Source organism: Nannobrachium achirus (genome assembly GCF_963921795.1).
Source record: "Nannobrachium achirus genome assembly, chromosome: 20".
Lineage (NCBI taxonomy): Eukaryota > Metazoa > Chordata > Actinopteri > Myctophiformes > Myctophidae > Nannobrachium > Nannobrachium achirus.
In genome coordinates this window covers 57,836,438-57,862,420 of record NC_137827.1, presented here as the reverse complement: position 1 = coordinate 57,862,420, position 25,983 = coordinate 57,836,438, and the positions used below count along the sequence as shown (strand labels likewise).

General features: G+C 45.0%; 1 protein-coding gene across 1 annotated transcript in view; it reads left to right on the top strand.

The window, feature by feature from the left end:
* crim1 (cysteine rich transmembrane BMP regulator 1 (chordin-like)) overlaps positions 1-25,983 on the top strand; it is a gene marked incomplete at its 3' end in the record, with an annotated part of 308,756 nt that overhangs the window by 266,402 nt on the left and 16,371 nt on the right. The window contains exons 10-12 of the mRNA XM_080751169.1: positions 1,602-1,723; positions 4,607-4,822; positions 21,483-21,710. Of these exons, the coding sequence (XP_080607295.1) occupies positions 1,602-1,723; positions 4,607-4,822; positions 21,483-21,710 (566 nt within the window). The remainder of the gene's footprint in view (positions 1-1,601; positions 1,724-4,606; positions 4,823-21,482; positions 21,711-25,983) is intronic.

Below are 25,983 nucleotides of genomic sequence, written 5' to 3'. Positions count from 1 at the left end.
ATCCAGTGATAAGATCCCGACAGGCTGATATGGCACAGACGCAGAGCGTTATCCCGCTTATTACACGGCTACTTAATATATTAATAATTTGACTCAAAATTAAAAACAAAAAGTATTTTCCTTGCTTACAAGTGTCGTGCTGGGCGTCCACCCAGCCCAACACGGCCGGTCACCATGGAAAACAAGGAAGCGTTTGTCAATATTGGAATTCCATTTTCTGATACTGCGTCGTCTATTTCTCACTTGAAAACATTCTTGAGAGAAACGTTTAGTTGTAAATGACACTGTGTGTTTGTTTACATGGTTCTCATGTTGGATACGGCACTAAATCCATGCAGTGCAGCCTTAGTGCAGCAGGTGCGCTGAGCCTTTGATTAGACAGTGAACCGTTATAGAGCGGAGCGGTCATTATACAGATATAATTCACCGCTGATTTCAACGCCTGACCGATCAGAATCAAGCATTCAACCAAGCCGGGTAATTAACCAAACTAAACACATCCAGATCCACAAGCTCTTGTAGAGCTGCTACTTTTGCCATATTTGAATTTGAATCCCAAAAAGTACATACAGTATGAGGTTTCTACCCTACAGAGATGATATACATATTTCAGTAAACCAGTTTGTGGAATTATTCAACATTATTGTGTGTTATTGTCAGTGTTGAGAATAACGCGTTACAAAGTAAGGCGTGACGTAACGTAACTACTTTTCTCGATAACTAATAACACAACGCAGTCCTTTTCCCATTCAGTAATGCCGTTATAGCTACTGTGGTTTAAATGGCTGCGTTACTGCGTTACGTTCTGTGATCCAAACGAACTGTTTCTCCCTGCCGCGGCGTCTGTCTGACTGTCATCAACTTCACATGTGATAACTCTCACAGTAACATGAACATGAAACTGACCGGCCGCTCTCACACTAACGTGAGCCAATGCAGATGCAAATACATACTAACATTTCCACAACATGCCCGCCAGCAGTCAGTGAGTCCCACACAAAATAAAAACAGAATAGAATGCAGGGGCGTCAATTGGGTATGGCAGGGGTATGCAGCTGCCATACCCTGGGTCCAGGGGGGGAAATAAAAGTTACTTATAAATCCATGAATGTCTCTTTGTCTATCTGTTCTGGTTATTATGTTGTTAAATTACAGTAAAATAACTACAAATGCAAAATTTAACAAAATGGTCACTTTATCAAGGTATTATAATTATATTCTCCACACTTGTATTCTCCCCATCTTGACAGAATGGTATATTCCCAGGTTCCGCAGGTCAGCTGCACAGGTGCAATGCATTATTGTTAATTGTGGCACGTTTACTAACATGCCAAGTTTAGCTGCACTTGAACAACCGTTCCAGGCTGCCATATCCAGCCCAAGAAACCGTAGAAACGGGGGAAAAAATAGAATGTACTTCTTATAATAAATGTATCATGCCACTTGCTAAGGTATGGCAACATGACTGGTGTATTGCATGCTTGTGAAGGCGCGCGTGCAAGACACCAGTCATGTTGCCATACCTTAGCTTTTTCTGAACTGACGCCACTGACAGGATGTGTTGAGTAACATCTTTATGGATGTGTGTTTGTGTTCCGCAGTAAGAACAGACACGGCTGTGAGACGTGCAGATGTAAGAAGTGTCCCGAGGTCCCGTGTGAAGAGTCCTGTCCTCTGGGCTTCAAGACGGACCCCCTGGGCTGCCTGCAGTGTGCCTGCAGAGGTCAGTCACCTTCCCTTTCACTTCCAGGCCTTCTGGCCTTCTTGGCCTTCTCGTCAGTGATGTATATCGGACCAGTCAGGGACATGCTGGGCCCCTGATTCAGCCCGGGAAAAAGAGTTGGGGAGGCCCTCATTGCGCTGCTGCTACTCAAAGAATTGTGACAAAGTGACAAGCCAGTGGGCCAATTACATGAGTTATATTTCGTCGTTGTCGGGTGGAAACCTTGTATGTCCAAAACCCGTTTATTTTGAATGTATAATTTAAAAAATGATTTGAACGAGTGAAAACAGCCGATCTACAAGCACACAACGCCTCGCACCGCGAGGCGTTGTGTGCTTGTAGATCTGCTGTTTTCACTACCTTTGTGCGACGGCCTTGTATGATGAAGCAGGGCTTTGCTTTGGGAAAAAAATTACAAATTTGAAACTTAGAGATACGAGGTTTCTGCCCGACAGTGATGCACAAGCTAAATTTAGAACAAAAAACAAATGTTTACATATATAAGCCTGACTATAAGCCGCAGGTGTCCTTCCTGCTTCCTGTTAGAGCGCTCCTGGTGGCCGTTAGCTGTATAAATCTATATATAAATCCTTGTTAAAGACCATTGTAAAACTAACTAACTGGCCGTTTGCTGTAAAAATCTGTATATAAGCCGCACCGCTGTATAAGCCGCCGGGTTCAAAACATTGCTTATAGTCCGGCAATTACGGTATATAACATAGATAGAACATCAATTTATGAAAAGAAAAAACATAAAAAGTTGAAATACGGAGATGCAAGTTTGTTTTCCGGTGCCGACATGCATGGAGGATATATGTGAAATAAATGGGGCTCGCTGACGGATGTGCACCGAGGCTAACGACTCTAACCTCCCCCGCAAATGATTTACCAAGCTCTGCTAAACCATTTAGACCGGGAACGGGTCTTTTTTGCTTTAGATTTGAACCACTTTAACCATCATTTTATACTTTAACTATTGAAAAATAGCAGATATACAAGCTCTCAGCGTGGCACCGAGTGACGCGCTGCGAGCTTATAGATCTGCTATTTATGAAAAATCAATAAAATGTGTGCAAGTCTTTGAATATTTTTGACACGATTCTATAAATTACTCCTGAATCCTTCTTCTAAATCAGTGGTTCTCAAACTTTTTCAGGCCAAGGACCCCCGAAATGACATGTATTTGGCCCGCGGACCCCCATCTCAAAATACGTTGTTCCAGGGACCCCCCCAGAAGCAGAGATTTGAGTTGCAAAAGTTTGCTTTGAAAAATATATATATTCAAAGATTTGCAAGTACATATTCACGATTCTTTTTATTTCATTATTATTTTTATTTTTTAAATAGCAGATCTACAAGCTCGCAAGCGCAGAATCCTTCTTCTAAATCAGTGGTTCTCAAACTTTTTCATGTCAAGGACCCCAAAATTACATGTATTTGGCCATGGACCCCCATCTAAAAAAACAAAATAAATACGTTATTCCAGGGACCCCCCAGAAGCAGAGATTTGACATGCAAAAGTTTGCTTTGAAAAACATATAAATTCAACGATTCGCAAACATTTCACGATTTTCCAAAAATAGCAGATCTACAAGCTCGCAGCGCGGCACTCGGTGCCGCGCTGTGAGCTTGTATATCTGCTATTTTTCAATAGTTAAAGCATGACATAAGTCCAGGTCTTAATATGCTAAATGATCTGAACCAATGGGATGTGGTGCTCGATCGCTGGAGTTCACTGGATAGGCTCAAATAAACGAGGGAAGGAGGCTTGCTGGACCACACACTGATGCCACGATTAAAAAAAGGCCTCCTGGTGGCTGAAACCTTCTCTCGGGAGGAGAATCAAACACTTTGGGAAGTTTTTTAACAAGCTCCCCGACCGCTCCACTGCCTTCACTTATGACAGCTAGAGACTTATTAAGAGGATTCATTACGCTATAACACCACGAAATGATCTGACATCGTATTAATGCTCCAATCATTTAATAGTTTTAGTATTAGTTAATGTTATTTATATGATTTAAAGAGGCGGTGCCATAGTTTCGTACTTTTTCTAGTTTTCATGTGTCTAGGAGGTTGACAGTACTTCATTAGACCCCCTGGTGTGGTTGTTATGAGCAATTATGTATTGCCTTTCTATTTGGGTTTTAGCTGTAGGCTGCCACCTTGTGGGGTCAAACGTGCCGGTCCAAAAACACCCATACTTATTACATCATAGAATCAACCCCTCCCCTAATTACCATTCACCCAACACACGTGGGTGTGGCTACCTTCAGCTGGGTCACCACCCACCATGACAACCACGCATACCAATGAACCGGTGGGTGTGGCCACATAAAAACATCATTTTAACTCTTTCTGTACACTTTTTTGGAAAACTTCTTCCTCCTAGTATAATCATAATAGACATGTATAATCATAATAGACATGTAGATAATCATGTTTTATAGAGGGTAAAATCATGGCACCTGCACTTTAAGTAAAAATATAAATAGGCTACATCAATGTAGAAATACTGTTACAAGTAAAAGTAAAATGTTCGTTGAGTAAAAGTACAAAAGTATTGGTATCAAACTTAAAAGTACCAATAGTAGAAAGTAGTCATTATGCAGAATGTCCCATTTCTTCACAGGTTTTCGAATGAATAAAATATAGAAAAATCATTTGAAAATAGCAGATCTACAAGCTCGTGAGCTTGCTTGTTTCAAATGGCCGAAATGTATAGGGTTGAAGGGATTTGTAATTATAATCAAAATCTACAAAGTAACTAGTAACTAAAATGAGTCTTTTGAACGGCCCTTTGAAAGGAACGGATCCCAGAGATCCGGCTCACTTCAAAGAGACATAAATCTCATCTCTCTCTCTCTCTCTCCCTCCACGCAGACCAGCCTGTCTCGCCCTCCGCGGCGCCGTCCGACAGGAAGGGGGCGTGTCTGTCCATGGACGGGCGCCACCACGCCAGCGGGGAGAGCTGGCACGACGGCTGCCGCGACTGCTACTGCCACGGCGAGCGCGAGATGTGCTCCCTCATCTCCTGTCCCGTCCCCGACTGCCAGAACCCCAGCATCCTGCCGGGACACTGCTGTCCCACCTGCCCAGGTAGCAACGCCTGTCGTCATTAGACCATTTAGACCTGAGGGATTGAATGTAGGAGTCTCAAGCCATGTTTCCATAAGCTTATTCGAAAATAGGCAGCGAATTATCAGAATTATCAGACAAAGCGATTTTAGCATGGTTTCTATTTGCGGGTGTCATTCGAATTAGCGACGGTCACATGAGTTGGTCGGGCTGATTTTTTCAGACCGAACCGAGACGTGTGAGCACTGCACGACTGCTGTGACTCGATCGCTGCACACTCATCCTGCAAGTTTCAGCGTCCTCTGGAAAGGTGGCCGATCTGCAAGCTCACAACGCGGTGCGGAGACGCAGATGCGAGCTGCTGTGAGCTTGTAGATCGGCCACTTTTGGCACGCAACACTGTGTGATGAGGAAGGGTTAGTAACGGATGGCTTGACGCCGGGAGGTGAAAACGGGAGGAATTTACACACAGTCCGTGTCACTCCATGTGTAACAAACAACCGGTTTGGCTATGAACGCTATAGAATGGACGTTAAGCGGTAAGGGAAAGTGTTAAGTTGGAGGACGATATGGACCCAGAACGTCATAATCTATTCGCATTTATGGTCTTACCCGTTTCCATTCACTTATGCGCATTTAGTTTATTCGATAAAGCCTCAAAATCCACCTCCTCCAAGCAGATAAAAGTTTTTGCGGATAATGAAAGTTTATTCGAATTTTGAAGTGTTTCCATAAAACAAATTATAATGCGCATTAATTAAGAGGCTTTATGGAAACGCCACTTCAGAAGTAATGTTGGAGTGCCCGTTGTGCAGATCTTTATGCCCATACATGGTGTTACATGTTGGGAGTGCCCCTTGTGCAGATCTTTATGCCCATATATGGTGTTCCGTGTTGCCAGGCCAGTCTGGGATGTCAGTACTATGATGTCAGAGTATGACGTCCGTGATGTCAGCATGCCGACAGACGGTTACCATGACAGACATTCGCTAAATGAATAGTTAGATGATGTATAAAACATACCGTCATTGTCGCGTGAAAACCATGTATCTCCATAACCGTTCGTTTTGCATTTATCATTTTAAAAATGATTTAAACTAGTGAACTGCTGTTTTCACTACTTTTGTGCGACGGCCTTGTACGATGAAGCAGGGCTTTACTTTGCGAAAGAACGTACAAATTTGAAACTTGGAGATACAAGGTTTCCACCCGACAACGACGACACATAAACCACTTTAGCCCTATTTAATTTTATACCTTGGCTATCTGAAAATAGATGATCGATAAGCTCACAACGCATCGCGGCACACTGTGAGCTTGTAGATCTGCTATTTTCAAACATTTTGTACTTTTACTTTTGCTACTTTAAGTACATTTTGATGCCGACGCTTTCATACTTTTACTCAAGTACATTTTGAATACCAGACTTTTACTTGTAACAGAGTATTTCTATATTGCAGAATTGATACTTCTACTTAAGTAAAGTATGTGTGTACGTTTCCCACCACTGCTGAAAAGTAACAGATTTGGACATTCTAGCTTTCCACCCGGCGGAGTCGATACATATATCGTCGTGGTCGGGTGGAAACCTTGTAAGTCCAAAACCGTTTGTTTTCATCAGTAAAAAAAATGAACTAAACTAGTGAAAACTGCCGATCTACAAGCACACAACGCCTCGCACCGCGAGGCGTTGTGTGCTTGTAGATCTGCTGTTTTCACTACTTTTGTGCGACGGCCTTGTCTGATGAAGCAGGGCTTTACTTGGCGAAAGAACGTACACATTTGAAACTCGGAGATACGAGGTTTCTGCCCGACGGTGACAATATGTAACCTTTATTTCAGTGATTCTTTTATTTGATTTCTGGCGTCTCAGTTTGAGGCCCGTTTGATACAATTTCACATCCCCGCGACGCCGGTCTACTCTGTAAAAGTGAATTGAACCCGGAGAGCGTACAAATGTGCGTGCTCTCAGAGTTACAGACCCGTGAAGGTCCACGCGGGGACCCCCTGTGGTCCCCAGGCCCCACGTTGAGAAGCGGCGCTTTTATTTTTTAACCAGGAATTCACATTGAACTTAGAAAGCACTTTCACGGGTGAGTGCTGGCCAAGACAAAGCAGTCTTGAAATACGCAACCAAACGACCAACAGTACACATTTCATAATAAAAGTAATAATACTAATGGATTTAATTTATAACACACTTTACATATGGGGGTGAATCTCAAAATAAACTACAATAAACATACAGTATGCATAAAAAAATCAAACCCCAGTTTGAAGTGAGCGGTGCATGTGAGCAGTTCATTTCTTTAAGCTATACCCCTGTCTCCGTGTGTGAGAGGAATGTGTTTGTGTGTGTTTATGTGTGTTTATGTGTGTGTGTGTGTGTGTGTGTGTGTGTGTGTGTGTGTGTGTGTATGTGTGTGTGTGTGTGTGTGTGTGTGTGTGTCACTCAACAGCGCCAATCAATCAATTCAATAAAAAGAACTGCAGCGCATGCTTCATAGTTACAAACATACAGTACTTACACACACGCAGTCACGCATAGGAGACGGTGTGACCACCGCTCAAAAATATCACACCACTATCAGATCTAAGAGAAGCAGAAACACAAGGTTAAAAACACAAGGGCATAAAGCCTAGTGGTGAAACCAGTGTAGCCAAACAAAAATGCTCAGGTTCCCCAATAGGCGGCCCACGGGCCATTTGCGGCCCCGCGGGGGGGCTACTGTCTGGCCCACTCCAACCCCAGTAATAATGGTGGTATAAGAGCAGCAACAACACTAGTGTATCGTCGTTGACGGCTGGAAATCTCGTATCTCCAAATGTGTACGTTCTTTCGCAAATCATACAAGGCCGTCGCACGAAAGTAGTGAAAACAGCAGATCTACAAGCACACAACGCCTCGCACCGCAAGGCGTTGTGTGCTTGTAGATCGGCTGTTTTCACTAGTTTAAATCATTTTTAAAATGATAAATGCAAAACGAATGGTTTTGGACATACAAGATTTTCACCCGACAACGACGATATCTGAACTGTCGCTGGAGTAGCGGGAACGCCACCGTCACCCCCTGCAATGTTGTGGCCCTCGGCTTGGTACCCTAGACATAATTCGACCCTTGGGGAAAACTAATTGGGGAACCCTGTTTTAGGGTATTTATAGGTTTTAAAAACATGAACAGGACATGGACAGCACTTTTCTTTTTTCTTTATCTGCTGACGAGAAAAAAAAAGGTGTTCCAGTTTGATTTTAGTCTGCAAAAAGAAGCTCATCTTGCCTCCATGGGTTAGAACAGCATGCACTGCACAGAATGATGGAACAGATGCGGTGTGTTTGCGGGGCTCTCCCTCCGTGCAGGGAACTTGCCTTTCAGATTCAGTAACTGAAGCAATAAGCCACAGCAAGAGGCCGTGCTCTCCAGTGTTTGTAGAAGCTGTAAGGGCTAATAGAGCAGTGGTTCTCATACGTTCTCGTGCCAGATTGATATGTATTTGGTCGCAGGCAGTGATGGGCGACAGGGGCGGCTCCGGGGGGAGGGTTAGAGGAGACTTTATCCTCCCCTGGTGAAGGCTTAGCACCCGCTAAGCACCAGGGATGTGCAGAGAATGTTAGAGAGGCAGGGGCTGACATTTCTAAAAGGGCCTTTTGGTGAAAATATCGAAAAATAGCAGAACTAAACTGAACTAAGCATTATCAAGTCAATACTGGAGATGTGGCGTAGCGGCAGGAACTTCTACACAGAGAGGGCAATTCTTTCAACATAAGATGCTGCATTCAAGTTCAGGAGAGTTTGGACAAGGCAATTCTCTTGAATGCTGCCTTCAGGTATGGCATGGAAAGAGGGCATTTACATTTCTTTCACCATGGTGAAAAAACTGCATTCATGGTCTGGAGAGGGCACTTTTTACAGACGGATAAAAGGGCAGGGGGCTCAAGCCCCCTTTGATGTATATGTGTGCACATGCCTGCTAAGCATCCCCACCACACAAACCCAATAATGAAAAATATTTAAGGAATACATTAATAAAGATGTGCAACATTGTTTTCTCACTCAACAGTAAACAAACCAACATAAAGTTTAAGTGTATTGTGGGTATATGCACATTTCTAAAGTGACAATTTAAGGCCTTTTTAATACCTCTAAAATAAAACATTGGCCAAATTGTCAAATATTAGAGGCAGAAATTTTGAAAATAGCAGATCTACATGCTCACAACGCCTCGCAGCGCAATAGAACCGTGTTATGCAAAATGCAATGCCTCAACTCTTAGTGTTCATAAGGGTGGGGGGGTCCCCAGTTAAAATATGATTATGTTGGAGGTCGCAGCCTGAAAAGGTTGAGAACCACTGCCCTATAAGCGAGTGGATCCTGTTTGTCATATTACTATTCATGATTGTTTGTTGCCAAAATGAATTGGCCCCTGCTCTAAAAAAGCCAGCTCCCCCAGTCACAATGTTCTGGAGCCGCTGCTGATGAAAATATTCCTCGGGAGAGTAATAGGTTACTTATTACTTGGAATCAAGAGTAATATATTACATTACATTATCTATCTATAAATGCGAGAAGTCTCTGCGTGTGTGTTTGTAATCCGCGTATCTCGAGAACCGTTCGTCCCACCGGCTTCAGATTCGGCACGCGCGTTCCCCGCCGCGGCATGGAGTGCAGTGCCGGGCCTCGACCCGACCCGACGCACGGTTTTCCCTAACCGGCGCGAAACGTTCGGAATCTCCTTATGCGGAAATCGGCGCAAAATCGGCGCAAGCGCTGACTCATTGTGACATCACTGCAGTGCCGGGAGCAAGCGCTGAGTCATTGTGACATCACTGCAGGCAGATACAGGGGCCTAGCCTCGACCCGACAGACTGAGATCTCCATATATGGGCATATGGGCAGATACAGAGATCTCCATATATGGGCAATACAGGGGCCTTGCCTCGACCCGACAGATATCTCCGTATATGGGCATAAAAGGGACACAGACAGATATATCTCCGTATATGGGCATAAAAGGGACACAGACAGATATATGGGCATAAAAGGGACACAGACTGAGATCTCCATGACAGATATCTCCGTATATGGGCATAAAAGGGACACAGACTGATACAGAGAATGGGCATATGGGCAGATACAGAGATCTCCATATATGGGCATATGGGCATAAAATGGACGCAGATATATGGGCATAAAAGGGACACAGACTGAGATCTCCATATATGGGCATATGGGCAGATACAGAGATCTCCATATATGGGCATATGGGCATAAAATATGGACACAGATAGAGTATATGGGCATAAAAGGGACACAGACAGATACAGAGATCTCCATATAATGGGGTTTGCATTAAAGGGTGGGGCATTCATTCCCTATTTACATCGTTCCCGAGTTGGCCAGGTCGCAAACTCCATATATGGGCATAAATGGGCACAGGCAAACAGATGGTCAAACCAGGTCCTACAGAGATCTCCATATATGTCAGAAAATGGACGTAGACAGACATATCTCTCCATATATGGGCATAAATGGACACACGCAAACAGATGGTCAAAACGGATCCTATGACAACAGGTATAATGGGGTTTGCATTAAAGGGCGGGGCATTCATTCCCTATTTACATTGTTCCCGAGTTGGCCAGGTCGCCGACTAGACGCTCGGCCGCCCTTCGGGCGGCCGAGCTTCTAGTATTATAAATTGAGAAAGACACAATGGTCAGGACTTTGTGAGGATAGAAGGTGCTGGTGGGACACCAAAAAAAAATACATATAAATAGGAAATGTTTTAACTCATACCCTGCCAAAAAATATGTTTCTATGATAAAAACGTCTTTAAAACGTCTTTTTCACTATGGACCTCCCTGCCAGACGTCTTCTGAACGTCTTTTTAAAAAAAATAATAAAAATAAAAAATAAAAAAAAATTGAAAAAAAAATTTTTGAAAAAATTTTTTTTGGACCTCCAACAGTGTACTAGGCATGATCGCGATCGCGAAATTGCATGTTTAACCCCCATACCAACCCCATCTTTCAAACATGGCAGCCATGTTTGTTTACATTTGAAGAAAACATAAGTGCTCCTTTGTCCTGAATGCCTGAACGGATTTCCAAGCTGATTTTTTTGTTTGAAAGCTGTGAAAAGCATGCACATGCATAGTGCATGATCTGTGCACGAATGTGTGCACCAGCGTGCACACTATTTTTTTAACCCTTTGTTGGCGAACCGGCAATATAAGAGGTCATCCCACTTTAAATATGGCACCGACTGAGTTCATGGTGTAGTCCCTTTAAGGTGGTACATCTTCAGGTAATATACAAATATAGAATTTTTAAACTAAAAATGTCATCACACAGTTGACATACAGTATATACTGTATAAAAATATAATATGTAATAGCAGGCACATCAGTGTGAGACACATGAGTGTAAGCGGCAGACACGTGTCTCGTTCTGTCGCCGCGTTCCTGACTTGTCACAGGTTGGGGTTGGGGGGGGGGGGGGGGGGGGGGGGGGTAATGTCGGTGCAATCTGCGACAAAATAGATGTCTTGTCCATTATGTCTGTCTGTCTGTCGTTCTGTCTGTCTTTCTGTCAGCGACAGTCCCAAACGTGTGGAATGAGATTGTGACAGTTGGAGTAATGGAATTGCCACGGCGTGCGTGTCCTGATGACAGAGCGACGCGGAAATTGTGCTTAGGTGTGGGCAACGACTCGACTCTGGCTCTCTCTCTGCCCAGGAAAAAGGAAATATGCAGCGGTTGGGAAATGAGTTTTAATAATTTAACACTGAGAGTGTGCAAATGGAACCAAATGGACCCGCACGACGGGTCAATTTGCTTCCATCCGTACACTGTCGGAGTTACTAATGGATAAATAACACTCTGTCCCAATGTCGGGTCCCATTTGGTTCCATGCGTATACTCTTAGGCCGGCTTTACACTGCCACTGAAATCTAGCCTGAATCAGATCTGAGTCACATCAGAAGTGGAATCCGATTTTTTTTAAATAGTCTAAATCCAGACAGGTCACATGCAGGTCACATGAAATCCGATTTTGAAAAACCACATCCAGAGGTGGTTTCAAATCCGATCCATATCGGATATGAGGACATCTGTCTCAGTCTGAAAGCAGTAACCACATCCACCCCATTGAGTTATACGCAAGTCACATCCAAGTCACATCAAACTGTCCAAACGTCACTTGCTGCGCGACCCGAGCACGGAGCTCCACTGTAATGATGTCATTACAGAGCGCGAGTATTTACTATTTGATTACAGCGCGCTGAGCACATGAGAAAAAGAGAGAAGAGAGAAAACACGTGATCTAAATACATAGATAAAACCAGAGAGAAGAGCCAAACACAAGAGTAAAGAAAAGAAGAGAGAAAAACACTATTGTAACGTGTGTTTGTTTTTGTTGTTGTCGCTTGTCTGTTATGTCACATTTCCTGAACGACATGTGATCAACTAGCGTCAACGTTGTGATGACGTAACGTCACGACGCCGACGTTGTTACCACGGTAACCAAAGCAGATATGCCAACGCAGGGCAGCTTTGGGCTGCCGCTGTTAAAATCAGTCTGAACACACAGATCAGATCTGGTCATTTGCAAATGCAGTGTGAAAAGTTGGGCCAAAAGATCAGATGTGAGAACCAAATCGGATTTGGGCTGGATTTGACTGCAGTGTAAATCCGGCCTTAGTGTTACGAATGGATAAATTAGACACTTGTGTTTGTACCCTCTGTCCCAATGCTGGGTGATTTTAAACTGTAATCCTTTATCTAGTTTTTGGTCAAAATCGGCCTCAGGGATTCAATATGGCCCATGATTCAAGTGTTGGTTAATATCCAACATTAATGCCTTTACACTTTGTTGTATGGCAGGGGTATGCAGCTGCCATACCCTGGGTCCGGGGGGGGGATAAAAGTATTTTATCAAGGTATTATATATTCTCCACACTTGTATTCTCCCGATCTTGACAGAATGGTATATTCCCAGGTTCCGCAGGTCAGCTGGCTGCACAGGTGCAATGCATTATTGTTAATTGTGGCACATTTACTAACATGCTGCATAGCTGCACTTGAACAACCGTTCCAGGCTGCCATATCCAGCCCAAGAAACCGTAGAAACGGGGAAAAAAATTAAATGTACTTCTTAAAATAAATGTATCATGCCTGTTGCTAAGGTATGGCAACATGACTGGTGTCTTGCACGCGCGCAAAGGCGCGCGTGCAAGACACCAGTCATGTTGCCATACCTTAGGGGGAGTTCGCTTTGCCAGGTTCCGAGCTGGCAGCACATGATCCCATTAACTCATTAATCAACAACGAGAGTTTTTCACTAAACTTTGAAAAATCATAGAATATTATGCGTCCATCCGATCCGGCCATCTCAAAAACGATGAGGCTAACTGCTTATACAAGCCAGTGTTAATGTGTTAGGCCCTTTGGTTCACTCTGACCGGTCCGTGTAGGGTTAATGGCAATTACAAAATAAACATAATTTCCTTGTTTTACCTCATGCATGGACTAAAGCTGCATTGCTTTTATTTTGACGTTTTTTTATTCACGTACATATGGACGCAATGCGTACATCAGCACGTGTGCGAGATCATTGGATGTTGTCTCAATAACAAGCAGGTGGTCAGACTGGTCACAAGTCAAGGCCTTACCTTACCCATCAAAAATGGCTAAAGTGGCTAAAAAAAGAAAAACTGAATGCCGAATGCCGGGTTTTCAACAGAAATTGGACCGCTAAGTAGTTATTTACTGAAGTCGAAGGTAAAGCTGTGTGTTTAGTTTGCACAAAATGTTCTGTTGTTCATGTGGCCCCATGGAAAAAATAATTGCCCACTCCTGCTATAAGGTGTTCCAGGTATGCGGGGCACAAAACTTCGCACAAAACTTGGCACAAAGCAACGCAAGTGTGTCGGACAAGGACAAAAAGGTTGCTCGTTCTCGCCCCGCAAAAAGATTACATTGGGGGCAGCGGTGTCATCACAACCATAGCCTAGTAGTCCTTGACAACGAGACTCGCCTTCAAATAAATAAATATTTGAACAGCCCCGTTCCGAACCCTGAATTATCTCGTCGGGACACATGGATCCGTGACGTTGCTTGCCAGCTCGGATGAAATGTATTCCCGACGTCCCCTTAACAGTTTTGTCACAGCGGTCTTTACCGAGCCGTTAGAGGACAGGCGGCGCTGATAAAAACAGAGCAAACGTCACGGCGGTGGAGATATGAACACGGAGCCGGTTGTTGTTGTTTGTTCCTGGCCGTGTCCTGTCCTGTCTGACAAGCGGCGCGCTCACTCAGCCCTGATAAATAAAGGTTAGCGCGCTAAAGCCGGCAACGCAAAACTGTCTCACTTTATATTTGAACCACTTTAACCATTATTTTAAGATTTCTTTTGTTTTTTGGGCTTTTATGCCTTTATTGATAGGACAGTAGGCTGACAGGAAAAATGGGGGGAGAGACGGGGAGTGACATGCGGCATAGGTCGTCCGGATCGGGAATCGAACCGGCGACGCCGCCAGGCATGGATGCCTGTGTGGCAATGTCTAAGTAGTATGCATCTGGACCAGTAGGCAAGCGGGCTCCCCCATTATTTTATGCTTTAAATATAAAAAAATAGCAGATATACAAGCTCACAGCGCGGTGTGAACTCTAGATCTGCTTTTTTTAAATCGTGAACATTTTGTGCAAGTCTTTGAATATTTTTGATCCGATTCTATAAATGTCTTCTGAATCAGTGGTTCTTAAAACTTTTTTTCATGTCAGTGGACCCTCAAAATTACATGTGTTGGCCGTGGACCCCCCCATCTCAAAATATGTTGTTCCAGGGACCACCCAGAAGCAAATATTTGAAGTTCAAATGTTCGCTTTTAAAAAGATATTGGTAAAAAAAATAGCAGATCTACAAGCTCACAGCGCGGCACTCTGTGTCGCGCTGTGAGCTTGTAGATATGCTATTTTCCAATAGTTAAAGCATTCAACAATTCTAGGCCTAAATGGGTTAAAAAAGTAGCTCCGTTTTAGTGGTGTCTTCGCGCTCCTATGTCTTCCTCACTACACAGAGATGATACTTCAGAGCTCGATAAACAAGACAATTCATCATCCCAGACAATTCATCATCAACGCCTCTACAACGTTCCAACCACTTCCATCCCAATGTTTACTCCGCAAAGTCACATAAACACCTAACCCTAACCGTCTTTATATATCTTTATTGAATACGTCAAATGGCTGGGTTCTACAAGCTTTTGCCGTGCAGTTTGATTTTGTAGATCTGCTATTTTCATTGAAGCCAAACTTAATTTCATTGAAGTTTGGCTATTTTCACTGAAAGTTTGCCTATTTCTCCTGATTGTTTTGCAAAATATTCACCTATTTTTGGTGAATCCTTTCCTATTTTCACCAGATGTTGGGCTGTTGTCACCGCACGGTGACCTATTATGGCATTCCCTGAATTGGGAGTGGATGCTAGGTTAAAAGATGAGGAGGATATAGATTAAGTGATATGGATGCTACATTAAAGGATCAGGGGCAGGAGAGTCATTTGAGGATGGCAATTGCCACCCCCTAAGCCCCTTTTCCACTGACACGGCCCAACACCACACCACTCCACACCGCCCACTTGTGCCAGGTTTTCCACCACAAGGACTTGGTTAGAGTGGTGTGAAAGTGGTACTAAACGTGGTACTAAGAAGTATCCACTCCAGAGTAGGTCTGAGCCAAACACTTCATAATGACTGGTCACTCACTGACTTTTCATTTAGACCACCAGGATATAGTTGTAATACATGATAATAGATTGTATTGTGTTATAATCTATTTTAGTGTATTACAATTATCATAGTAATACATTATACTAATTCATAGTGTATCATAATCATAGTTATAATCCATTATAGTTTATTATAATTAGGATAGTTGTAATACACATTTATATTGTATTACAATCACAGTAAAAGGGTAAATTTGTTTCTTACCGATAGGGGAACTTTTGTGTAATGGAAAACGTAGATATTTGTATGTGGTGCGGTGTGGTGTAGTGTCGTGTAGTGTGGTGCTAAAGCTGCAGTGGAAAGGGGGCTTTTTAGTGTTCACATTTAACCTTACATTCAGGCCCTGGAGAGCCACTGTGCTGTTAGGTTGCTCCAGACCCATTGATAGAGAGAGTTACGTCACTTACGTCGACTCCCATAGTAAGCGTGGAAAGCCTATTTACTCTATGGTGGGAAGCTTACGCATGGAGCCTGTTCTCATTCCTAGCTAGCCTCTGCTGCTCTTCAGCCCGTCCGCCCCCATTATAACCCAGGCATTTTCACTCGCTGGTAAGTAGACTAAATCACGTCTTTTTCACCCTTTTAATAATGTTATCTACCTTGGAGAGGCCCGTGAATACGTTAACATCGTGAAAAAGACGTGATTTAGTCTACTTACCAGCGAGTGAAAATACCTCGGCTAGAATGGGGGCGGACGGGGCAGGAGAGGAGCAGAGGCTCGTTAGGAATGAGAACGGCTCCATGAGACGGCACTTCCGGTCTGCGGCGAGTTCAAAGCGTGACGCCACTCTGCCTAGAACACACTGGGTTGCTCCTGTCTCGAGGGGTAAAGAACCAAGCGGGCAGGCACGTGCACACATAGACATCAAAGGGGGCTTGAGCCCCTGCCTTTTTATCCGTCTGTAAAAAAAGTGCCCTCTCAAGACCATGAATGCAGTTTTTACTATGGTGAAAGAATGGCAAATGCCCCTCTTTCCATGCCATTACCTGAAGGCAGCATTCAAGAGAATGACCGTGTCCAAACTCTCCTGAACTTGAATGCAACTTCTCATGTTGAAAGAATTATTGAAAACAGCCGATCTCGTGAGCTTGGAGGTCGGCTATTTTCAATATTTTCACCAAAAGCCCCTTTTAGAAATGTCGGCCCCTGCCTCTCTAACATTCTCTGCACGTCCCTGCAAACAGTGCCCTCTCCTGGTGTGAACTCCTTGTTGTTGTAGTCTGGGTGAACTTGGAGCTGTGGGCTTATTGATTGTTATTATGGTTGGAGAGGTAATCTGTGTGCGTAGCACCGTGTTGTCTCCATAAGGGCCTCCGCTTTACGGGCTGAAATGTAAATGCTCCCCACATCGGCGTTCTGTCTGGGTGACACACTACCATTTAGCCTCTCATCTAGATCAATGTGCCACAGGCACACTGGAGGAAGAAATACTCTTTCTGTACCGTTTCCTTTTTCTTCATCTTCTGAAAGCAGCAATTCCACAATATAGATGAATCATTCCATGCCATTGAGGAGTATGTTCAGATATTGTACTTATTAATGCAGGGGTCTTCAACGTTTTCAGGCCAAGGACCCCTTAGCTCTGAGAGAGATGAAGCAGGGACCCCCACTACATATCGTATAGCTGCAGATTAAATATGTTCATGGATTATCTCTTATACAATTTAGACTTGACAGCACTATCATCTGTATAGGTTGGAATTTTTTTTCACCTTCTTTTCCTTCTACACCAAACATCTGTGCCCCAAAAAATAGCTGATCTACAAGCTCACAACGCCTCGCAGAGCGAGGCATTGTGAGCTTGTAGATCAGCGATTTTATGGCTAATGTTCCATTAAGAATAGGGATAGTAAGGTTCAAGTGATCAAACATGATCACACAAAGATTTGGCAGACCCCTTGTAGTAACTCTGAGGACCCCCTAGGGGTCCCGTACCCCCTGTTGAAGACCCATGTATTAATGTTTTAAATCATATCGTGGCCTACTGTACCGGTTGGTGTGCAGTAACTTAATTTCCCATGTTGCTTTGGGCTATGGTGGCGCCGGCTTCATTGCTTCCCAGTCTAGCCCTCGCAGATAAACAGCGTTTTATCATACTTTATCTCCAGATCGCGGCGATCGGCCCGAAAAGCTCTGTTTACCGGGCTCTATCTAAGCGGAGGATGTTCGAGGTATAGCAATGTTTCTCCTCAGAGTGAGAAAAGACAAGTAAAAAAGATGTATGGAAGGAAGTGTCATCATCAACATGGGCATGTGTGACTTCCTGTGGTGTGTGTGTGTGTGTGTGTGTGTGTGTGTGTGTGTGTGTGTGTGTTTGTGTGTGCCTTCAGCGTAACAGCACCATTTAGCCTTTCAGTGGTGACAGTGTGGCTGTCTGGAGCCAAAACTAAAGTGAACTACAACTTTTTTTCCCCCCTTTTTTGGAGCTGTGTGGAGCTCCCTATACGTGGCCGTGTGTGTGGGTCTGTCTGTCTCCGTGTCTGTCTGTAGCCTGCAGTAACCTTTTCTGACCACACATGTTAAGGGAGGGGCGCTGTTGCACACACACACACACACACACACACACACACACACACACACACACACACACACACACACAGCTCCACTTCGAACAGAGGTTCGATTTTTTTGTGGGGGGAGGTCATTTGCATGACAATGGAGGCTTGGCTCTGGAGGGACAGCATTAGAGGGTGATGATGTGAGTGTGTTCTCATGGTCTCATGGTCATTAGAGGGTGATGATGTGAGTGTGTTCTCATGGTCTCTGGAGGGACAGCATTAGAGGGTGATGATGTGAGTGTGTTCTCATGGTCTCTGGAGGGACAGCATTAGAGGGTGATGATGTGAGTGTGTTCTCATGGTCTCTGGAGGGACAGCATTAGAGGGTGATGATGTGAGTGTGTTCTCATGGTCTCTGGAGGGACTGCATTAGAGGGTGATGATGTGAGTGTGTTCTCATGGTCTCTGGAGGGACAGCATTAGAGGGTGATGATGTGAGTGTGTTCTCATGGTCTCTGGAGGGACTGCATTAGAGGGTGATGATGTGAGTGTGATCTCATGGTCTCTGGAGGGACAGCATTAGAGGGTGATGATGTGAGTGTGTTCTCATGGTCTCTGGAGGGACAGCATTAGAGGGTGATGATGTGAGTGTGTTCTCATGGTCTCTGGAGGGACAGCATTAGAGGGTGATGATGTGAGTGTGTTCTCATGGTCTCTGGAGGGACTGCATTAGAGGGTGATGATGTGAGTGTGTTCTCATGGTCTCTGGAGGGACTGCATTAGAGGGTGATGATGTGAGTGTGTTCTCATGGTCTCTGGAGGGACAGCATTAGAGGGTGATGATGTGAGTGTGTTCTCATGGTCTCTGGAGGGACTGCATTAGAGGGTGATTATGTGAGTGTGTTCTCATGGTCTCTGGAGGGACAGCATTAGAGGGTGATGATGTGAGTGTGTTCTCATGGTCTCTGGAGGGACAGCATTAGAGGGTGATGACGTGAGTGTGTTCTCATGGTCTCTGGAGGGACAGCATTAGAGGGTGATGATGTGAGTGTGTTCTCATGGTCTCTGGAGGGACAGCATTAGAGGGTGATGATGTGAGTGTGTTCTCATGGTCTCTGGAGGGACAGCATTAGAGGGTGATGATGTGAGTGTGTTCTCATGGTCTCTGGAGGGACAGCATTAGAGGGTGATGATGTGAGTGTGTTCTCATGGTCTCTGGAGGGACAGCATTAGAGGGTGATGATGTGAGTGTGTTCTCATGGTCTCGCGTGCCTCTCTGTAGACCAGGGTTTCCCTAGGGTGCCTTGATGCCAGTCTATGGGTAGGGGTGCCTCAGAATCATTTGAGAATATTTTGAATTCATCAATATCACTACATCAATATCACACTTCACTATGCTTAGTAAACAAGACGTGATTTGCTCTGTACTTCTCTCTTCACCAAAAATAGCAGATCCACAAGCTCACAACGCGTCACGTTGTGACGCGTTGTGAGCTTGTAGATCGGCTATTAGGAATGCAGGGGTTCCAAGTGGTTAAACAAAGTTATTTCCAGTCAGTTCCGATGGAAACAGATGTTTCTCTGTGACATAGCCTACCGCATCCCAGGTGGGAAAATGTGCATATTTAAGTTGTGATATAGGATGTAGGATTCTAATAATGAACAGTGTAATTCAGGGGTGCCGTTGATTAAAAAAAAAGGCAAAATAAGTAGTGATTTAGAAGTGGTTGGTAGAGTGGGCCTCAGGGGTTAAGCTTGAGAGAGTCCGTCTCACAGACCTGTTAGGGTCCTTTTGGGACCCCAGGGGGTCCCCGGGCCCCCCGTGGAGAAGCACTGCATTAGAGGGTGACGGCGTGTGAGAGTGTTGTCATCTTGAGAGGGAGGCACACACACGCACGCACGCACGCACGCACGCACGCACGCACGCACGCACGCACGCACGCACGCACGCACACACACACACACACACACACACACACACACACACACACACACACTCGCTGAACTCTATTTGAACTCTGAGTGGTTCTACTGGCAAAATACATCCATTTCTATCCCTAACCCCCCTATCTCTCTCTCTCTCTCTCTCTCTCTCTCTCTCTCTGTGCATGGAGGGTGACTGTTTAGTAGCTTTTAAGAATTGTGTTAATAAAGCACGAGTAATGTTTTCATATAAATACTAGGAAGAAATGGAGGACTTGGATGTGTTAAAAATACATATGGGAATATGAACTATTCTGTAAACGATATGGGAATCACTTTTGTTGATGTGTTGCTCTAAATTATCTTTTTGTGGCATTGTATTGTAGTTTGTGGTCGTTTTGTTTGTTAAAGGACAACTCCGCCCTAAATCACTTCTAGGCTAATTTTCCTACTTGTATTGATCCCAAAATACTGTCCATGGGGTCTATTGGGCACAAACGCCCCTGTTGTCCAGTTTACAAACACATCCATGCCTTGGTTGTCCCATACAAGCCACCAAAATCTTATAAATCATGTGTCGGGTTGAGCATTCGGCACAAGTGCCAATCAAAGTGCTGGCCAATCACTGGGCATCTTTTCCTGGACTTGGCAAAACAAATAAAGCACAACATCTGTTTAGCAGAGTGTGATGGATTTTATGAGACAATGATGACATTTATGTGTTTGTAATGACAACTAGTACCACATTCATGAAAAATAAAAACACTTTTGACCACAACAAATAGAGTAAAAGCGATATGCTTATTAGGCTCCACTATGCTATGAGAGCTGCTGGGTTCTGCTGGGGAAACTGGACAACAGGGGCATTTCTGCCTAATCGACCCCTAGCCTGGTTCCAACCCATAGACCCAGACCACTCTCAGAGTGGACTGTTTCTCTGGTCTGGAGCTGAGTACATGAATCGGCAGTTTAGCAACCCAAAATTGCGGCTTTCCAATGAGCGCAGGGGTTGGGGGTGGGTCTAATGAATATCCAATCCGTGCAGCAGTTGAAACGATTCAAACGAAGTTCACACACACCAGGCAGGCAGGCAGGCAAGCAGGCACACACACGAGCGTGCGCGCACTCATTTCACCAAGCTGTTAATGTTGATTACATGATGTGGTCGCAGTTCTGTGTGGAAGCATTTACTGGCACAGACAGACACACACACACACACGCCACGACTGTGCGCCGCGATCACCGTGCGTCGCGTGCACGCTCGCACAAAAGTCTCTCCCCCATAAATCGTTCAGACAGGGCACAGTGTCAGCCTCAAGCGTCAGCTGAGTCTGAAATCAGGCTAAATAGACCCCAGTAATTTTAATCAATATACGTAGGAAAATTAGCCTAGAATTGATTTAGGGCGGAATTGTCCTTTAAAAATTAAACACTTTCTCTCTCTCTCTCTCTCTCTCCCTCCCTCCCTCCAGACCTGCCCGCCCCGCTGCCCACCCCGGCCCTGGGCGACCCCGGGGACTCGTCGGTGTGCGTGTCCCCGGGCGGGGAGGTGTTCTCCGGTGGGGAGGTGTGGAACATGGACCCCTGCAGCCAGTGCACGTGCCGGCGGGGCCAGACGCTGTGTGAGAGCGAGGTGTGCCCCCCGCTGCTCTGCCAGAGGCCCCTGCGCAGCCACGACTCCTGCTGCCCCCACTGCCCGGGTAAGACCCCCGCCCCGTTCCCCCCCACCCCCTGTCCCAACGCCCTGCTCCATTACTGCAGGGGTTCTCAACCTGTGGGTCGGGATCCCCAAGGGGGGTCGCCAAATTATTTTGGGGGGCCCCAAGATGATTAGCTTAATGATTAGCTTAATCTATAACCCTGTAGTACACACAGTTTTATTTGTCCTTTCCATTTTTAATTATACATTTTTTTAGATGTTAACCCTATGCTTGAGAGTAAAAATAGGTGATCTACAAGCTCACATGGCGTCACGCTGTGACACATTGTGAGCTTGTAGATTGTGGTTCCTCAGCCAACATTATAACCTCCGAAATGCCGAACCCCCAACCCCGATCTGTTCCTAATTGTGAGCTTAAAACCATAAGAACAACCATTTCTCTGGTGAGGACCTGGGAAATGGCCCTCGCTATTCCTCAAACTCTCAACAAGTTTTAATTCAAGCACCCGAACACGCCTCATGCACGGATTGCACACGCGCGCGCACACGCGGTAATAGGTGTTGGCAGGAGCAGATGGGTGTGTGGCAGCCAACAGCCGGTGAAATAGAGGACGGGGCGGCCGACATTCACACACAGAGAGAGAGAGAGAGAGGACGGGGCGGCCGACAGTTACACAGGTAGAGAGAGAGAGAGAGAGAGAGAGAGGACCAGCCTGGTTTACACTTGGTCGCACTGCAGCGGCGCACGCCGAAAATAGCCGATCTCCAAGCTGTTGACGTGTCGCACGGGTCCGATTTTGACAACCCGCGCCCGTCCCGCCTGTCATTAATCACATCCCGCGGACCGTCCGTCTACCCGTGATTATATACAAATCTAAACCAGACCCGCCCGCCCAGTAAAAAAAGGTAAGGCAAAACAGGGAAAGAAACCTGTAGAAAAAAAGAGCAAAGCCTGAAGACTTAACTTAATCCGTTAGGAGGAGCGTCTCACCGCCCAAAATGTTCAGTATGATCTCCTAAACATAGAGATGCTCCGATTGCTCCGATCAACTGGAATCAGTATCTGCCGATAACGATATTCCCGATCACAGCGTCAAATCCAAAAATTCTTCTATTTATTGTGTTACTGTAGCAGCATTTATATATTTATTGATTCTTCTTACAAAACATTGACATTGTATATTGAGTATAAACATTAGGAGATTGCAGGCTGAGGTCCTTTAGTATCTAATTCAACTTATAGGAGTTGAAGCTGAGGTTACATTCAGTCCCACAGATAAATATTGTCAAAATAGCTGACCTAGCTTGTAGATCGGCAAAGCCGATACCGATCAAAGCCGATACAGGCAGTATCGGCCGACCGCGATCACTCACCGATCAATCGGCACACCTCTACCTAAACCATTCCTTTTTTATTACTATTTTTAAAAACATTTTAAAGTTGTGAAAATAGACGATCTACAAGCTCACAACACACCGCGATGCAACAAGTTGTGAGTTTGTAGATCAACTACTTTTGTTTGACACTCCTGTATTTACGAAAAAAAAGATAGACATGAAATATAGAGATACAAGGTTTCTGCCCGACAGCAACGATATAAGAACTCACACACGTTGAGAAGTTATCTTTTTCCAACATAGTCGCTGTGAGAGAGTGTGTCTCTGCGTTTGTGTGTGTGTTTTTGTGTGTGCGTGCGTGGGTGCGCACGTGCGAGGCTACGAACCGACGGCGCTCCCTGAAAGAACAGCTGCGGTGAGCGCCGGTCGCAGCGAGACGCGGCAGCTTGCGTTGGCGCAAATGACAGATTTAGCTCAAATTATTTAATCTTTTATTCAGACATTTAGGCTGCCGGGGCCCGGCGGGTTCCCCCCAGGGCGCTCTAATGCCGGATGATACATTAAAGTCACTTAACAGCCCGGCCTGGGGGAGGACATTTTAGAGCCCGCGAAATGGCTTCTAAAGCCCATTTAAGCGGCCGAACACTTGTAGAGAAACGAGAGGAGTGGAGAGAGAGAGGGCTGTTTCCACCACATACGGACACTTTATAAGATGCATGATTTGTTTTTATTGGTTATTATCTCATATTGCTGGAAACCCTTTACTGTGCTGTATCTCCAAAATGGTTACTTTTAAGGAAATGTAATGGGGGGAAAATAGCCTGTTTTCTGGAGGATCAAATGTAGTCATTATTCAGTCACAAACTCTTGTTAACCCTTAGAGTGACAAACAGCCGAACTAGTTCGGCTTTTTGACGGCTAGCGACGCAATCTGGAGTGCCGATCCCGAACTAGTTTGGCTCTTTTTGTCGGCTAGCAACGCAATGCTTTGGTCCTTACCGTGAGCTGATTATTGACGCTGTAGGTGGTCCGAGGGCCGCCGTTGTTTACCGCGATCGCTAAGCACATCTTCCGCCGATTTATTCAATGTAATCCAATGCAGATGGCCAACTTTAAAGCCCATTTTCTCTGAATCTATGCTTTTCTGGAAGAGGACAGTCTTTATTCGCGGCAAAATAGCCGGAAAACGTGCTTCTAACAATAACATTAGCCTAGAGGTAATGGAAGCCAAGGCCTTCCGGCGCATAGTGAGGACACGCACGAAAGTCATCTTGCACGTCACGGCTGCGCAGGGCTTGCACAGCTACAGCGCTCGTCTATGGGGCTTAGGCCGGCCACCCAGCAGGAGTTGGCTCCATCTAGTGGGTTAATACTTATAAAACCCACAGGCACACTTAACATTTCTCTGAAATAGCGAAATAAAAGAGACAAATCTAGATTTTTCGATGGCCCATTGTTTCGACGTCAGGGTAAGGGTTAGGTTCAGGGTTTAGGCTTAGAGTTAGCATTCACCAGGTTAGCGTTCAACAGCGTAGGCAGGTTGGCGCTCACCGGCGTTGGTAGGTTACCTCGAAACAACAGGACATCGAAATATCGATACGCGCCGAAATAATTGGCGATCTATACGTGTTGACGTGTTGTGAGCTTGTAGATCTGCTAATGTCTCCCCAGAATATAGGGACGGTAGGTAGGGGTCAAGTAGTTAATCATAGCACAATACAGCAAGTTAATTAAATCAAGTTTACTTAGTGTCACAATTAATCAGGCATGTGCACACAGAGACATCAAAGGGGGCTTGGGCCCCTGCCCTTTCACCTGTCTGTAAAAAGTGCCCTCTCCAGACCATGAATGTAGTGTTTACTATGGTGAAAGAAATGCAAATGCCCTCTTTCCATGCCATACCTGAAGGCAGCATTCAAGAGAATTGCCTTGTCCAAACTCTCCTGAACTTGAATGCAGCATCTTATGTTGAAAGAATTGCCCTCTCTGTGTAGAAATCCATGCCACTACGCCACATCTCCAGTATTCACTTGATTATGCTTAGTTTAGTGTGGTATCTAATACCGAAAATAGCCGAACTCCAAAATCTTGGAGGTCTGCTGTTTTCGATATTTTCACCAAAGGCCCTTTTAGAAATGTCAGCCCCTGCCTCTCTAACATTCTCTGCACGTCCCTGCAATTGTTGAATGCTTGACATGCTCAGATCATATTGATACAAATGTTGTAAAAATGGGGCAGGGTATTGCGGTTACACGCAGATGTTCTTCTCCCTATATTACACCATTAATTAGAAAGGAGGTAACGCAGTCATTGGTTCTTTCTTTCACATTTGGAGGATTGTACGGTTAATTGTGTGATCCTCTGCTGCTAAAATGGATATTAAAAAATCGAACCTCTGTTCGAAGTGGAGCTGTGTGTGTGTGTGTGTGTGTGTGTGTGTGTGTGTGTGTGTGTGTGTGTGTGTGTGTGTGTGTGTGTGTGTGTGTGTGTGTGTGTGTGTGTGTGTGTGTGTGTGTGTGCGTGCGTGCGTGCGTGCGTGCGTGCGTGCGTGCGTGCGTGCGTGCGTGCGTGCGTGCGTGCGTGCGTGCGTGCGTGCGTGCGTGCGTGCGTGCGTGCGTGCGTGTCTGGCCTGGCCTGAACAACAGCGCCCTCGTGTGGTCACAAAAGGTCCTGTAGGCTACAGACAGACAGACAGACAGACACGCAGACATACCCACACACACGGCCACGTATAGGGAGCTTGTGTTCCACACAGCTCCAAAAACCCCAGCTAGCACAAAATAGAGCTACAAGATTAGCACTTAATTTCTCTTTTTAAAACCAATGTGGCAAGGATGGCACCACCGTTTGGTATGGTTAACTGTTGAGGCTAAGTTAACATCTAGTATTATAACATGTTCTAGAAATGCAAATATTGAGGAGAAGCCAGATTTATCCAGCGATCAATTATTTAATGCAGATCTAAAACATGGTTA